Here is a 14,190-nt window from a genome sequence, read left to right on the forward strand (position 1 = left end):
GCTTTTGATATGTAAACTAACACGTCTACATTTTCCTTCGGGCAAAGCCTTGCCAGACTCCTAAAATCATTTCTGTCTCTAAAAATATAGGGGGCATCTATAAATCAGTATTTCTTAGGCTCAACAATATGTAGAAGTGAATAGGTTACCTTACAAAATATACGCACCTAGAAATTCAAAAGGTACAAACAGACTTAAGCGTAAATTACATTTCTCCCCAAGCTGGATCCTGCAGCCCACCTCCTTAGTTACTACATCTTGGCAGATTGATCCCTATATTAAACAGTTATTAGCTTTTCATTTAAAGTACCACAGCTGCTGATTACAAATGAAAGGATTAGAAAATAAGCCCAACTGGCACATATAAGAAGATATACATATTTTACAAAAATATTCTTTACAAAAATTTCCCTCTCCAGCTTCGTTAAGAGTTTCATAATAAATACATACCTCCAATGATTATTTCAGAAAGGGGATACTAACATATTTTCAATAGTAATAAATTTGTCACTCCTTCTTCAAGGAAATAAGCAAATATATGCATCTATTTTACATACCTGGAACAGTTACTGTCTGCTACTAAGGTTTCTATTACAGATGCAAGAAAAACATGTTCTAGAGCTTTCTGTCTGTCTGATTGGTGGCAGCCAAGAGTGAATGGAGGGGTAGAGGGGAAAAACATGAAGAGAGAATTTTTGCAACTCAGGAATAACGTTGTAAACAATGAAGAGCCTGTTTTACTCCAAAGAACCTAAAATTTCAGTTTACATGATAAATGTTGGGAAATATCCCCTACCACCTTCGCCTGGTTTATTACACTTGTAAAAGCTAAAGGTTAAAACTAATTAAAATCAAGCCATTGACTCTTTGGTTCCACCCCTGCCCCAACCAAAGAAAATAGGCAAATATCTACTATAACAGAACAATGGTAAGAGAGGCAAGGAATTACCCACATAGAATAGTATGGGGAGGGGGGGCGCGGTGACATCCAAGAACATAACAAGTACCTGAATTACTATATACTTTAAAAGTGCTTCAAGAAAATAGCTTGTGAGATCTTCTTGTCCTTTATCTCCTGACTGTGGGGGGACAAGAGGAGTGATTTCCTCTATAGTGACTTGAGCTATCCAAAGACAAAAAGAATAATTACAAAACAAATTTAATAATACAATAATATGACCAAATAAATTTTAACTGCAAAACATGTATATAATGAAAACTGCTTGAAAACTTTTCACTCAAGCAATCCTCCCAGAGTGTTAAGATTACTATAGATGTGAGCCACCCCACCTGGCTGCAAAATCACTTTAAGTCATTTAAATAGCAGTACTAATACGGGAAGAAGAGAATTGAAGAAGTAAAAAAAAAAATTACAATATTAGAAAAATTTAGAGTAAAAAGCACAAAGATTCACTAACTAATGAAAGCAGAAATTTAACATTTCTGAAATTATAATTGAAATTTAATAATACTATTTGTGTTTTATAAAAATTCAACTTACATGTAACATCTTTACAGTCATCTTTTGCACAAAATAAAACACATTTGTACTTCAATCTATATTTATATTTACTCCAGGATACAAGGTGATACATGAGCAATAGAAATTAAAGACAAATTAAGTGATCTGTATTAACCATCCTCATGCTTAGACATCTGGGGCCTTGATGGCTCTGGAGAGAATGTCCCTCCCAGGGCTAGCCAATTCCTAGAGATAGTAAATGACTAGCCTGTGAACATGCCTTTCATAATCAAATCAATCAATCCAGAGCCCAAGCCCCTACCAATTCCCCTACACTCACACTCAAGGCAACTACTCCTCTGTCCTAATTACCCCAGAGCCAGGTACTAGACAACTAGAGACAACTTTTATGCCCCAGAGCCTAGTGAAATTCTTCAAAACCAGCTAATCCTAAACTTACTTACCCTGGCTTGCCTGTTTCTTTCTACACAAACATAATAAACACTCTTGCCTATGTTTCTCCCTGTTCCCTCTGACTCTAATCAAGTCTGGTGCTTGCCCACATAGCCCCTTCCTCTTGGGAACTGTGAGTAATAGACTTATCTTTTCAACAGCTCTCTTTATCTGTTGGCCCTACCTTACCTGAATAATAATAAAACCTACATTTGAAAACATTGCCTTGGATAACTCAGTTAATAAATGTACAGATATTTTTAAAAACACATTAACAGACTACACAGAAAACTTAAAAATACTGATTGATAAAATCCGATGAATCTTACTTTCTTGAAGGTTGAGTGGTGGATTAATGAGATTATCTAGAGTCCGAGGTCCGTGCTCAGACTGTGGTGCTGAAAATCCAGGGATTAAGCATGAAAACATCCAGAGTTGTTCTTTGCTGCAGTTATTCTGAAGAGCTTGCAACCATAATAAGAAAAGACGAACACCTTCCCGCCTAATCTAAAATAAAATGAAAAACAGATAGTATTTATATTCATAATGGAAATTTTCTTCCTTTTAAAAACAAAGTTCTCCAATGATTACAGAATGACACCTTTGAGAGAAAGGGAGGAAAAGGAGGAGGGGGGAGAGAAGGGGAAGGAGGAGAAAAATAGATATTATTATATCCATGGCATGTACTGAACTCTCATTATTTAGAAATATGAATTCATGGACTTTTTAAAAGAATGAACTTTATTTCTACTTAAAGACATCAGGTAATTTTTATTCTATGGAAATTATAAATGGGAATTATTTGTGAAAAATCAGAAAACCACTTTCTTGTCTACCTCCCTCCCTTCATATCACCAATCTAATCCAAGAAGCAAAAAGAGAGAGGACAGTGACTACTGGTGGTAGTGACAAGTTTGGTAAAAGGAAGAATGGTTATGGGGATCCTGGCACACCACTAACTCAATGTTCCTGTCCCTAAGAAGTTCTGAAAATATTAAAATTAAGTGAAAATTATTGAAAGTAAAGTTATTATTATTTATTTTTGAGACAGAATCTCTCTCTGTCGCCAGGGTAGAGTGAAATGGTGTCATCACAGCTCACTACAACCTCAAATTCCTGGGCTCAGGCAATCCTCCTGCCTCAGCCTCCCAACTAGCTGGGACCATAGGCCCACTCCACGATGCCCAGCTAATTTTTCTGTTTTTAGTAGAGATGGGGTCTTGCTCTTGGTCAGGATTGCTGAGCTCAAGCAATCTTCCTCTCTCAGCCTCCCAGAGTGCTAGGATTACAGGCATGAGACACCACTCCCCGGCCTCAAAATATTTACTTAAGAATTTTAAAGCTCTCTGAAATGATCTCATTTGCTTTTTATTTGCTTCTAAGCTTCAAAATGAAAATTACACTAGAGCTTTGATAATAGTCGCTGTCAAAGCTATTTAACTGCTGCCACTTTCACGGTTTTTAGCCAGATTAACAGGAAAAAAAAATAGGAAGGCCTCGAAGCCAAAAGTACCTATAATATGTGATTTTACCTAACCTATAGCAGGATGTTTTTGGAGTGGGCAGCTTCTCTTACCACAGCACAATCAGATAATGAAAAATATTTTTATATTTATCCACTTCTTTCCTCTATGTCTAAGAATGGCTATGGTAAAATGAAAAATAATTTGTTGAATGACTAATGTTTTTCTTCTGGGGAACACAAAGAGGAAAGATTTCTGGTGAATGAGTCAATGCAATAGCAAAATCCAACAGTTTTTCAATGGCCTAGTCAACCTAGTATATGTATTTTCAAAGAAATTATTGCTATATGTTAAGTGAATTCACTTCAATGAAGTAAACTAAAGACAATTCAACAATCTTTAGGAAAAGTTAAGGTAGGAAAAGCAGGACAGGTGGCATGTATGTTTTACTCAGTTTTTTAAAAGTCATAGAAAATAAATATATTATACCTTTAAAGAGTTTCCTGTGTGGAGTAGTTTCTTTAAAATCAATCCTGAAAAGAAAACATGACTTTAAATATTCACATCTTATCTATTTCTAAATGTCAGAGATGAAAACACATTTAAGCAAGTCCCTGCCAACCTCCAAGTAATTCTTGGTGACTCTGATGTCCTTCTGGCCATACTTGGGACCACAGGGGTATATATATATATATATACATATATATATATATATATAGAAATCACCTTTTCAACACATGGTTCATTGTAATTAAACATGATTTGTTGACAAAACATAGGCCTGAAGTTTAATACACAACTTATTGTATATCTCTTATTTAGACTAAGAATATAATTAAAAACTTTATCACTAAGAAATCCACTGAAGAAAATTTCATTCAGTAAACCACATGAACATCCATAACTCTATTTCCTAAAAAATATTTCTATTATACCAATTTTCTTTTTAAAATTTCAACAAGTCTTTACTATTACTTTGTTCTTTTAAATTATGAAATATTTTAAACCAACAATAAAATAATGAAAATACAGATATCTAGACACCGAAAATTTGGTTTGAAGAAATCTACACACAGTTCCATGTTTGTTACAAACTTTAAATTTCATTTATTTACATTATCTCTAATGTTTTACTTAACCATACAGGTATCACTGAAGCCCAAATTATATTATTCCTTTCTTCCCCAGAGTAAACCAGTATCCAGATTTTGGTTTTAATCATTTCCAAAAATAGTTTTATATTATTGCTACTCATTTTATAAATCCATAAATATAAATTTATAATACAGAACAATTCATTTATAAGTTTTCACATCCAACTTTAGTTTCAGAAATTTATCTATACTGATTTATGTAGCTCTAGTTAATTCATTTTAAATGCTGTATACTATTCCGTAGTATGAATGTACCACAATTTATTTATCTTCTTTATATTAGGACATTTGTTTTGTTTTCAAATTCTTGCTATTACCAAGAATATCATTATAAATGTTCTTGTTTATGGCCAGATGTGGTGACTCACACCTGTAATCCCAGCACACTGGGAGACTGAGGCAGGAGGATCACTTGAGGCCAGGAGTTCAAGACCAACCTGGGCAACCCAGTGAGATCCTGTCTCTACAAAAAATAAAAAAATTAGCTGTGCATGGTGGCTTGTGCCTGTAGCATCAGCTACTCAGAGGCTGAGGCAGGACAATCACTTGAGCCCAGGAGTTGAAGCTTATAATGAGCTATGATTGTGCCACTGTACTTCAGCCTGGATGACAGAGAGAGACCCTATCTCTAAATAAAAAAGTCGTTTTTCATGACTCTCTGTACACATGTGAATTTCCCTAAGGTACGTAAATAGGAATAAAATTACTCATTTTCAACTTTACCAATTTTTGGAAAATTCTCTCCAAAGTAGTTGTGATAATTAATAGTAATACTAGCATAGTGTGCAGGAGTGCTCTGGTACTACATTGTTAGCAGCATGAAATGCTGACAGATGCTCTGATATTTGATAATCTGATGAATGTTATCTTAATGTTTTCATTTGGTGTTTTCTAGTGACACTGAACATCTTTTCATGCCCAATTCAAGTGTTTACAATTTGTATGTCATGTCCTTTGTACATTTTTCAATTGGGTTTTCTTTTTTTTAAAATATGAGGAGTTCTTCTGTGTACTGGCTACTAGTTCTATGTCAGTTCTATGAATTGGAAATATATTCTCTCAAACAACTCAGTCATGTTTTTGTTGAAGGGGGTGGGGAAGTATTTTCTGATGTACACAAGTTTTAAATTTTAATGTAGTCAATTTGCCAATGTTTTTCTTTCTTATGTGTACTTTCTGTGTCTAAAGAAATCCTCCCCTACATTTAAGTTATAAACATAAACCAAATATTCTCTTCAAAAAGTTTTAAAGTGTTGCTTTTCACATTTAGGTCCTAAAATCCATCAGGAATATTTTGGACAAGTGATGAGACTGTTCTAAAACCAGATTGTATTGACTTTTATATATTTATAGGTGGAACACCCCCAATGTGAAAATCCAAAACCCAAAACTTTTTGAGCCAATATGTCACCATAAGTAGAAAATTCCACACCTGACCTTACGTAATGTGTCACAGTCAAAACCCAGGCACACAACACAGTTTATTCAGCACCCCCATGGGAAAAAAGACCCTCCCAGCCCCCTTCAATTGCAATACATATTTTCTGTGCATGCCCAGATTCCCCTGCACAAGCATGCCCACAAAAGGTAATAAAATTGCTCATATGCAGGCCAGACATACTAACAGCAGGTTCTCCACAATGCCCCACATGGGGCCAAGACCTACATGCATTACTCATTGTTTTGTATGTGATGCAAGTGATGCTGTTTTGTAATGCAAAACAACCACAGACTGTCCATATGGGTGGCTGAGATAGTGACATCTTTTCTATGGTTCAATGTATACAAACTTTGTTTCATGCACAAGATTATTAAAAATGTTGTATAAAATTACCTTCAGGCTATGTGTGTAAGGTGTATATGAAACATAAATGAATTATGTTTACACTTGGGTCCCATCCCTAAGATATCTCATTAGGTATTATGCAAATATTCCAAAATCTGAAAAAATTCGAAATCTGAAATAGTTCTGGTACCATGTGTTCAAGATATGGGATACTCAACTTGTACTAAAAATCATAGTTTACTGAAATGGATAAATTTTATCTATGTAAATTATACCTCAATAAAGCTATTTTTAAAAAAATTAACTAGAGTCATTATTTTCTTTGATACACAATATGAAATGGTTCTAGGATTCTTCTGAGTGACAAATGGAAAATGACCACTTATGCATTTATGTATTTTCTCAAGTTACAGGTATTTTTTAGAATATTATTAATCGTAACAAGTAGGCACCGTATATGTCCTTTGGAGGTTAATGGCTATATTCCTCAGGAGATAGAATAAATCTTTGAAGTTCAGATGTCTCAAAAAAAAGTTTCTTCACAGACAACCTTCAAGGACATTTTTATGATCATGAAATACAAAATAAGATTTCATTATTCTATTGAACACCATTATCATGTGCTTATTACCAATTCATATGTCTTCTCTGATATAATGTCTATTCCAATCTTTTTGCCTGTTTTAAAAATTGACTTGTCTTCTGGCCATGTTGTGTTTTAAGAGCTGTTTACATGTAAGGATACATCATTTTTAGTCTCAAACTCACCCAAAACATTTAAAAAGCTTTGCTATTTAGGATTTTGTCTTTTTTAGCTGTTATATCAATGTCTCTCCTACCTGTCCAGAATTACTTCTGTTACTGGAACTGCTAACTGGAATAGTCTATAGTTTCAAAGCCTCAGAGATGATTTTATTTGCTAGAACTGACTAAGCAATGTAGAGCCTAAATAAATTTATTACTCTTTTTGAGAGAAACAAATACAATTTTACAAATGAATGTAAGGTGTATATAATATTCAACAATGTAGACCTGGTGGCTGTATATTCCCCAGGAGAGAAGGCACATACATGAGAATAGCTACCAATTAACCCTATCATCATTGAAACACTGAACCAAAGTCAACAACTGCCTCCCTGCAGACTCTTATTTAATCTGAGGGGGAAAAAATAAGCTTTATGAGAGACTAAGAGCCTTGTGAGTAATACTGTGATTGTTGAAGAACCGGATTCCAAGCCAGCAAGCATTCTGGCTTACTTCCTGATAACAGATCTGTGACCTCCTGCCTACTTGGTCTCTGACAGTAAACCACAGCAAGGTTTTATTTATTGTTTTGTTTTCTTCGGCTTCATTTTATGAGCCTGGAAGCCCTATTTTGGCCCTTGATGCAGTAAGCTTAACTCTAGCCCCATCCCTTGCCTTTTCTGTACATGGAGCAAACTGCCAGATCACACTGCTTGATTCCAAATCTGGGGCCCATAGTTTCCCATTCTACTTGGCACTTTGTATTTCTCTTCCATTTCTGATTCACACAGATACTTACCTTGATACTGAGCCTGCTTTATTATTATTTTTTTGTTTTATAGTTTCATCATCACTGCTAATGTATTCAGAGATGAAAAAAACTTACTATGCAATTTTGACTAGAAATCCTTCATCTGTATTTTTTCTTACTTTTCCAGTCATCTGTCCCTGTGTTCTTTAGTTTTCACTAAAGCATATACTATGAACTCACTTCAAAGAACAACCAAACAATTAAACAACAGTTTCATATATTATCATTTGTTTCAAACATGAAATATATTTAAATTACTTACCAATACTATGAAACTGCCATCGCTGATGAATTCTTTCTGGAAGAAGTTGTAAAATTTTCTAAAAATCAATATAAACAAGGAAAAGATTGAAAATCAAGTAATGAGCTCATATCCTGTGAAATGTGAAAAATTAAAGGGCTTACCAAGTCCCTAAGCGTTATGTAAAAGATAGTATTGTAATTATAAAATAGTCTTTGAGCTTTTATGATAGTACTGACATTATTTCAGCACTGGCATGTTGATCAATATTTAAAAACTCCAAAAGACAACAAGCAATACTAACAAAGACTTGGAACAGGAAAATAACAAAATTTATCTTTTATAATAATATAGAAAATATAAGCATATTTCTACCTAATGATTAAATACTAATTCTAATATATTTCAGAATGTTTATTTACTATTCCTAGAATTTCTTTTGTCTCTCTCTTTTTTTTTTTTTTGAGACAGAGTCTCACTCTGTTGCTCAGGCTAGAGTGCCGTGACGTCTGCCTAGCTCACAGCAACCTCAAACTCCTGGGCTCAGGCGATCCTACTGCCTCAGCCTCCCAAGTAGCTGGGACTACAGGCACGCGCCATCATGCCCGGCTAATTTTTTCTATATTTATATACATATATATATATATACACACACACACACACACACATATATATATATACACACATATATAAAATTTTAGCTGTCCAAATCATTTCTTTCTATTTTTAGTAGAGACGGGGTCTCGCTCTTGCTCAGGCTGGTCTCGAACTCCTGACCTCGAGTGATCCTCCCGCCTTGGCCTCCCAGAGTGCTAGGATTACAGGTGTGAGCCACCGTGCCCGGCCTGTCTCTCTCTCTTTAGAGACAGGGTCTCTCTATGTTGTCCAGGTTGGAGTGCAGTGGCTATTCACAGGCATGATCATAGCACACTGTAGCCTGGAATTCTTGGGCTCAAGCAATCCTCCTGCCTCAGCCTCCCGAGCAGATGGGACTACAGGTGCAAGCCACCATGCCTGGCAATTCCCAGACGTTCTATATTGTGGGTATCAATGATGAGTTTAAATTCTTTCACATATTGATATTTGTGCCATTTGCCCTTTCTTCCAGTGGTTCTTTCTGTTTTGATAAACCTAGGGAAAATATTTGGATTTCATGAAAATCATATCAATTATTTATACTGAGTTAATTCATGTGAATCCAGAGGTAATTAGATGCTATGAAGGATACACATATCAAACAAAATTTAAAAATTTGGGAGACCTATAATTAAGCTAACATCTATAGATTTCCATTAATTGGGAATAAACACTTATTACGTATAATATATTCGAAACTCTGCCTTTTATTTCCTTTTCTATTGCATCTGTGTGGATTACATAAATCAACTGCTACCTTACTGATGAACTATGCTCTCAATACTCATCTACTTGGTGGATGACATTTGTGTGTATTTGTTGTTACTACTGCTCTTATTATTATTTAGCAACACCATTAATTGAACGCTCATAAGAGCTGATACTACACACTGTCTAAATGAGACACTTATACATATACATAATGGTATCTCATTAATCCTTACAATTATACCAAAAAGAGGATTTATTAACCTCACTTGACAAATGAGGAAATGGGGCAAATAGTGTGCTTAGGTTAGAAAGCTATGAAGTGAAAGAACTGAGACTGCAACCTCGATATGCCTATTTGCAAAATCTCTGCCTTAATATTATTCTGATCAAAGGATGATATGAATGTTTCGTACTTCTCTATCTTCCCTTGGATATGATTTTCTCTAGTACACCCCATGTAATAGAATGATGAAGAAATTATAAAGTTCTACAAAGACAAATGCAGGTTCCACATGAGAAATATAAACTTTTTTAACTTTGTCCTCCCCATATGTCTCCCACAATTAGTCAACAATTATCTAATTATACTCATTTTGATATGGAAAGAGATAAAATTATAGAAAAGCTGAAAAGATAAGGTTGTAAACTATTCAAAAGCATTCCTAAATTATGACCATTAAATTAAACTTTAGATTTAGCCCTTATATCTTTTTTTACGTGATTAACAGAAGATGAAATTATATGTGCCCTTAAATACACAGAAAAAAGAGAAGATAAATCCTGTTCCATATTATTAACATTATATAACAATGCTTTTTATTCCAAAAAGAGGAAATCACTTTATTATTTATTTTTTTCATCATTGGTTTCTAAAGGTAGAGGTCATATATTATCCCTTTGTAAGTAGAAAAACAGCACAAAGGTTAAGTAGTTTTTTCAAAAGATGAAAACCCTGTATCTAACATCTTTTTTTCTAATAAAATTTAGTGATCCATTAAAGACAAACATATTTCTATTTAAAGAGTAAAAAATGATCAGTATATATTACATATAGGAAAATAGATATTATTTTTTAATAGAAGGAATATCCTGAAAGGGCTTCTATTAACTAATCAATCATCTTAGTTTCCTGAACATAATAAGGCAAGCATGAACATTTGAAAGAATACTTTCGGCCGGGCGTGGTGGCTCACGCCTGTAATCCTAGCACTCTGGGAGGCCGAGGTGGGCGGATCGTTTGAGCTCAGGAGTTCGAGACCAGCCTGAGCAAGAGCGAGACCCCATCTCTACTAAAAATAGAAAGAAATTATATGGACAGCTAAAAATATATATAGAAAAAATTAGCCGGGCATGGTGGCTCATGCCTGTAGTCCCAGCTACTCGGGAGGCTGAGACAGGAGGATCGCTTGAGCTCAGGAGTTTGAGGTTGCTGTGAGCTAGGCTGACGCCACGGCACTCACTCTAGCCTGGGCAACAGAGTGAGACTCTGTCTCAAAAAAAAAAAAAAAAAAAAAATGAAAGAATACTTTCCAGGAATCATTACCTTACTGTGGATATTTTCATTCTTTCTCAAAACATCTATGTTTCAATATTTCCCTTGTAAACAGTTCATGCAAACACTTGGGGAGGTATATACAAGCAAATTCCACAGGGGTCAGGACTATGGAAAATTAAATGCAGAATAGATACCAACATCAGTTACTGCTGTCTGGAACTCAAAGAAAAAAAAGAAAAAACAAATTTCTGGCTTGCTGCAGTGGCTCACGCCTGTAATCCTAGCACTTTGGGAGGCTGAAATGGGAGGAGTGCTTGAGGTCAGGAGTTTGAAGTTGCACGGAGCTATGATGACACCACTGTACCTTAACCTAGACAACAGAGCAAGACCCTGTCTCCACAAAAAGAAAATTTCTTTTTTTACCTATGACTAAATCAACAGCTAAGGGAGGTTTCAATCAGGTTGTTCACATTCTTCTAAACTATATCAAAGTATTCAAAACATAAAACAGTGAATTATCTTTAATTAACACCTGACAGAATAGCTCAATCTTTAGAAACTGATTCCAAATTCTTTCCTATGTCTTTCAAGTCACAAGATCTACTCTTGGTTTTCTACAGGTCTCTAAATTCTCAGTAAAGATCAGAATACTCCTATGATTGTTTACTCTGAAAGACAGAATAAACAACAAGTAGTTAATTTTAAAGATGGGAAGTGTCTTAATTTTTATGAGAATGCTAAAAATAAAAAACAAATTTTATCATAGGGTGTCAGGCAGGTGATGGGGGAGGAGGGAATGGGTAAATTCACACCTAAAGGGTATGGTAAAAAATGTCTGGGGGTTGGGCACACTTGTAGGTCTGACTTGGGTGGTGCAAAGGCAATATATGTAACCAAAGTGTCTGTATCCCCGTAATATTCTGAAATTTTTAAAAAGTATAAAAAGACGGGAAAAAAAAACCCCAAATTTTAGTAGAGCATCAAATTTTGCTCATCCACCTTTTAGTTATGTTTCTTCCAACTTTTATTTATAAAGACTTATCCCAGCCAATCCAAACTAATGTAAAGTATTTTTTAAAACATTTAAGACTACTTTATATAAGTTTGCAATAAAAAGCGTTAAGCCAAAAATGATAAATCCCTTAGGCATATAACAGTTATATATGAATATGCCTTCTCAGGTAAGAATGTTTTGGAGTCAAAACAAAAACAAAGAAATTCTCCATTTGTGTAAATCTCCCAAATTAAAATTTTCTTTGTTTGCAAACACATTAACTGTCATGCCAATTTTGTGTTGTCAAATGCATAAAACCATAATTCTACCTGTACCTAAAAACAATAGATTATACTTTAAAAAAATGCAGAATTCAGTGTGGCGTACTTTTAGGTTAAAAAATTAGATTTAGTTTTCAGAAAGGCTTGTAGATTCACAGTGTTTCATTGTATGTTTTGTAATTTCAATAATTTTTGAAAGAAAGAAAAAAGTTAGATTCAGAGGAACTTACCTCAAAAATAAAAAGTATAGCATCCAATTCCTCCCTTTGAGACTTGTGACCTAAAACATTTTTACAGGAAAATATTTTAAACGTATCATTTTGTCCTCGTTGTTAACAATCATTTAATGAGCTTAAAATATATTTCAAGCACTAAAGTATTTTTTCAGTGATTCTTTAGTAAAATGTTTAATGCAGATTCGATTCATTGTGTACACAATATTATAGCATCTCTCTGTTATGAGTACTGTAATTAAATTTAGGTTCTACATATTTATGTCTAAAATCAAATCATGACATATTGTAAAGAACCATTTTTAAATGAGCTCTGAAAATGGAAACATGAAAATAACTGCTAAAATTTGACAAATGCCCCCAGGGAAGAAGAACAAAGAAGGATGAAGAAACAGATAAACCTGACCAGGGAAAAAGCAAATCTTCAAAGCCTTCACAAAGTATTACTAATAAGGACAGTAATGCTAACTCATTAGTTGTCTTTCAAATACATGTTATTAGACCTTTGATACTCCTTTGATACTCAGAGGAGTATCAAAAAGCTGTCTGACAAAGAGAAATGAAAGATACCAAAAATTCTAATGTCTAAGAGCCTCTTTTTAATGTAATATTTATGACAATTATTGGAAACATTAACCTAAGCCGGGATAGATATTAACATCTTACCTTTCTGTTTAAGACTAGCTTCAATAGTCACAAAATTTTCAAAGAACACATAGTATATATGTGAAAAATGTTGGTCAAAAAACTGTTTAAGATCGATAGATTCTGCATTCTCTGAAAAATAAAAAGTTTTTAGTGATTACTATTTACATATATGTTAAATCATATTTAGCAAATATTCATAGTGTCAAGTTTCATTCAAAGCCAAAGAACTGCTCCTAAAATTCTATCCTGTTAAAATCTTTCAAATATGTATTTTTACATCTGTATCCTTGTTCTCAAAACTTTAGTCTTTACAGATTTTAGTTTAAATTTTAAAAACTGAGCCAGGTGCAGTGGCTCACACCTGTAATCCTAGCATTTTGGGAGACCTAAGCAGGACTGCCTGAGGTCAGAGGTTCAATACCAGCCTGAGCAAAAGCGAGATCCCATCTATACAAAAAATAGAAAACTTAGCCAGGCATGGTGGTGTGTGCCCATAGTCCCAGGGATTTGGGAGGCTGAGGCAGGAGAATCACTTGAACCCAGGAATTTAAAGTAAAACAGTAACAACATAGAGACAGCACTTTAAACTCTTGTGTATTACCTCATCCTATGAATATTCACAATAATATTTTAGTGACATTTCATCTCTGGAATTTTCCAAGACTGCTCCTCTTTTGCTCTGCCCTCCCAAAAGGAAATGGATAGATGGTTCTCCCCTCTATTCCCCTGGACACTTCACATTTCTCTCTTATGGAAATACCAATGTTTCAAGTGTCTTCTTGCCTTTCTTCCAGGACTAGTATACCTTCTTTAGAATAGAAGCTGTGTCTACCTCAGGATTCCCCAAACCTAGATCAGTGCTGAGCGAGCAATATGTACTCAGATGTGTTTTATTATTAATAAAATAAATTATTTTTACTTTTTATATTCATTTCATAGCTTTGAAATTTTTACCTGGGAAAAATTTTACCTATGCAAAAGACTGCATAACCTATCGACAGGACTAACTAATAGCACTGCTTTAATCTTGATTGGAATTAAAACACCCATATGCCACTCCAGATTCCAGATTCTACAC

At 34.4% G+C, this 14,190-nt stretch overlaps 1 protein-coding gene and 1 non-coding gene across 13 annotated transcripts in view; one reads left to right on the forward strand and one right to left on the reverse strand.

Annotated features, from left to right (window-relative positions):
• RALGAPA1 (Ral GTPase activating protein catalytic subunit alpha 1) overlaps positions 1–14,190 on the reverse strand; it is a 233,165-nt gene that overhangs the window by 187,670 nt on the left and 31,305 nt on the right. For all 12 annotated transcript variants that reach the window (XM_069464243.1, XM_069464240.1, XM_069464265.1 and 9 more), the window contains exons 2-7: positions 13,131–13,241; positions 12,462–12,511; positions 8,136–8,193; positions 3,868–3,911; positions 2,245–2,422; positions 1,008–1,123 (exon numbers count right to left, since the gene is read on the reverse strand). In XM_069464243.1, coding sequence (XP_069320344.1) covers positions 1,008–1,123; positions 2,245–2,422; positions 3,868–3,911; positions 8,136–8,193; positions 12,462–12,511; positions 13,131–13,241 — 557 coding nt within the window. The remainder of the gene's footprint in view (positions 1–1,007; positions 1,124–2,244; positions 2,423–3,867; positions 3,912–8,135; positions 8,194–12,461; positions 12,512–13,130; positions 13,242–14,190) is intronic.
• Positions 539–673, forward strand: LOC138381188 (small nucleolar RNA SNORA31). The gene has a single exon (XR_011233100.1). It is a non-coding gene; the product is annotated as a small nucleolar RNA SNORA31 (small nucleolar RNA).

The sequence above is a fragment of the Eulemur rufifrons genome, chromosome 2, assembly GCF_041146395.1.
Source record: "Eulemur rufifrons isolate Redbay chromosome 2, OSU_ERuf_1, whole genome shotgun sequence".
Taxonomy (NCBI): Eukaryota; Metazoa; Chordata; class Mammalia; order Primates; family Lemuridae; genus Eulemur; species Eulemur rufifrons.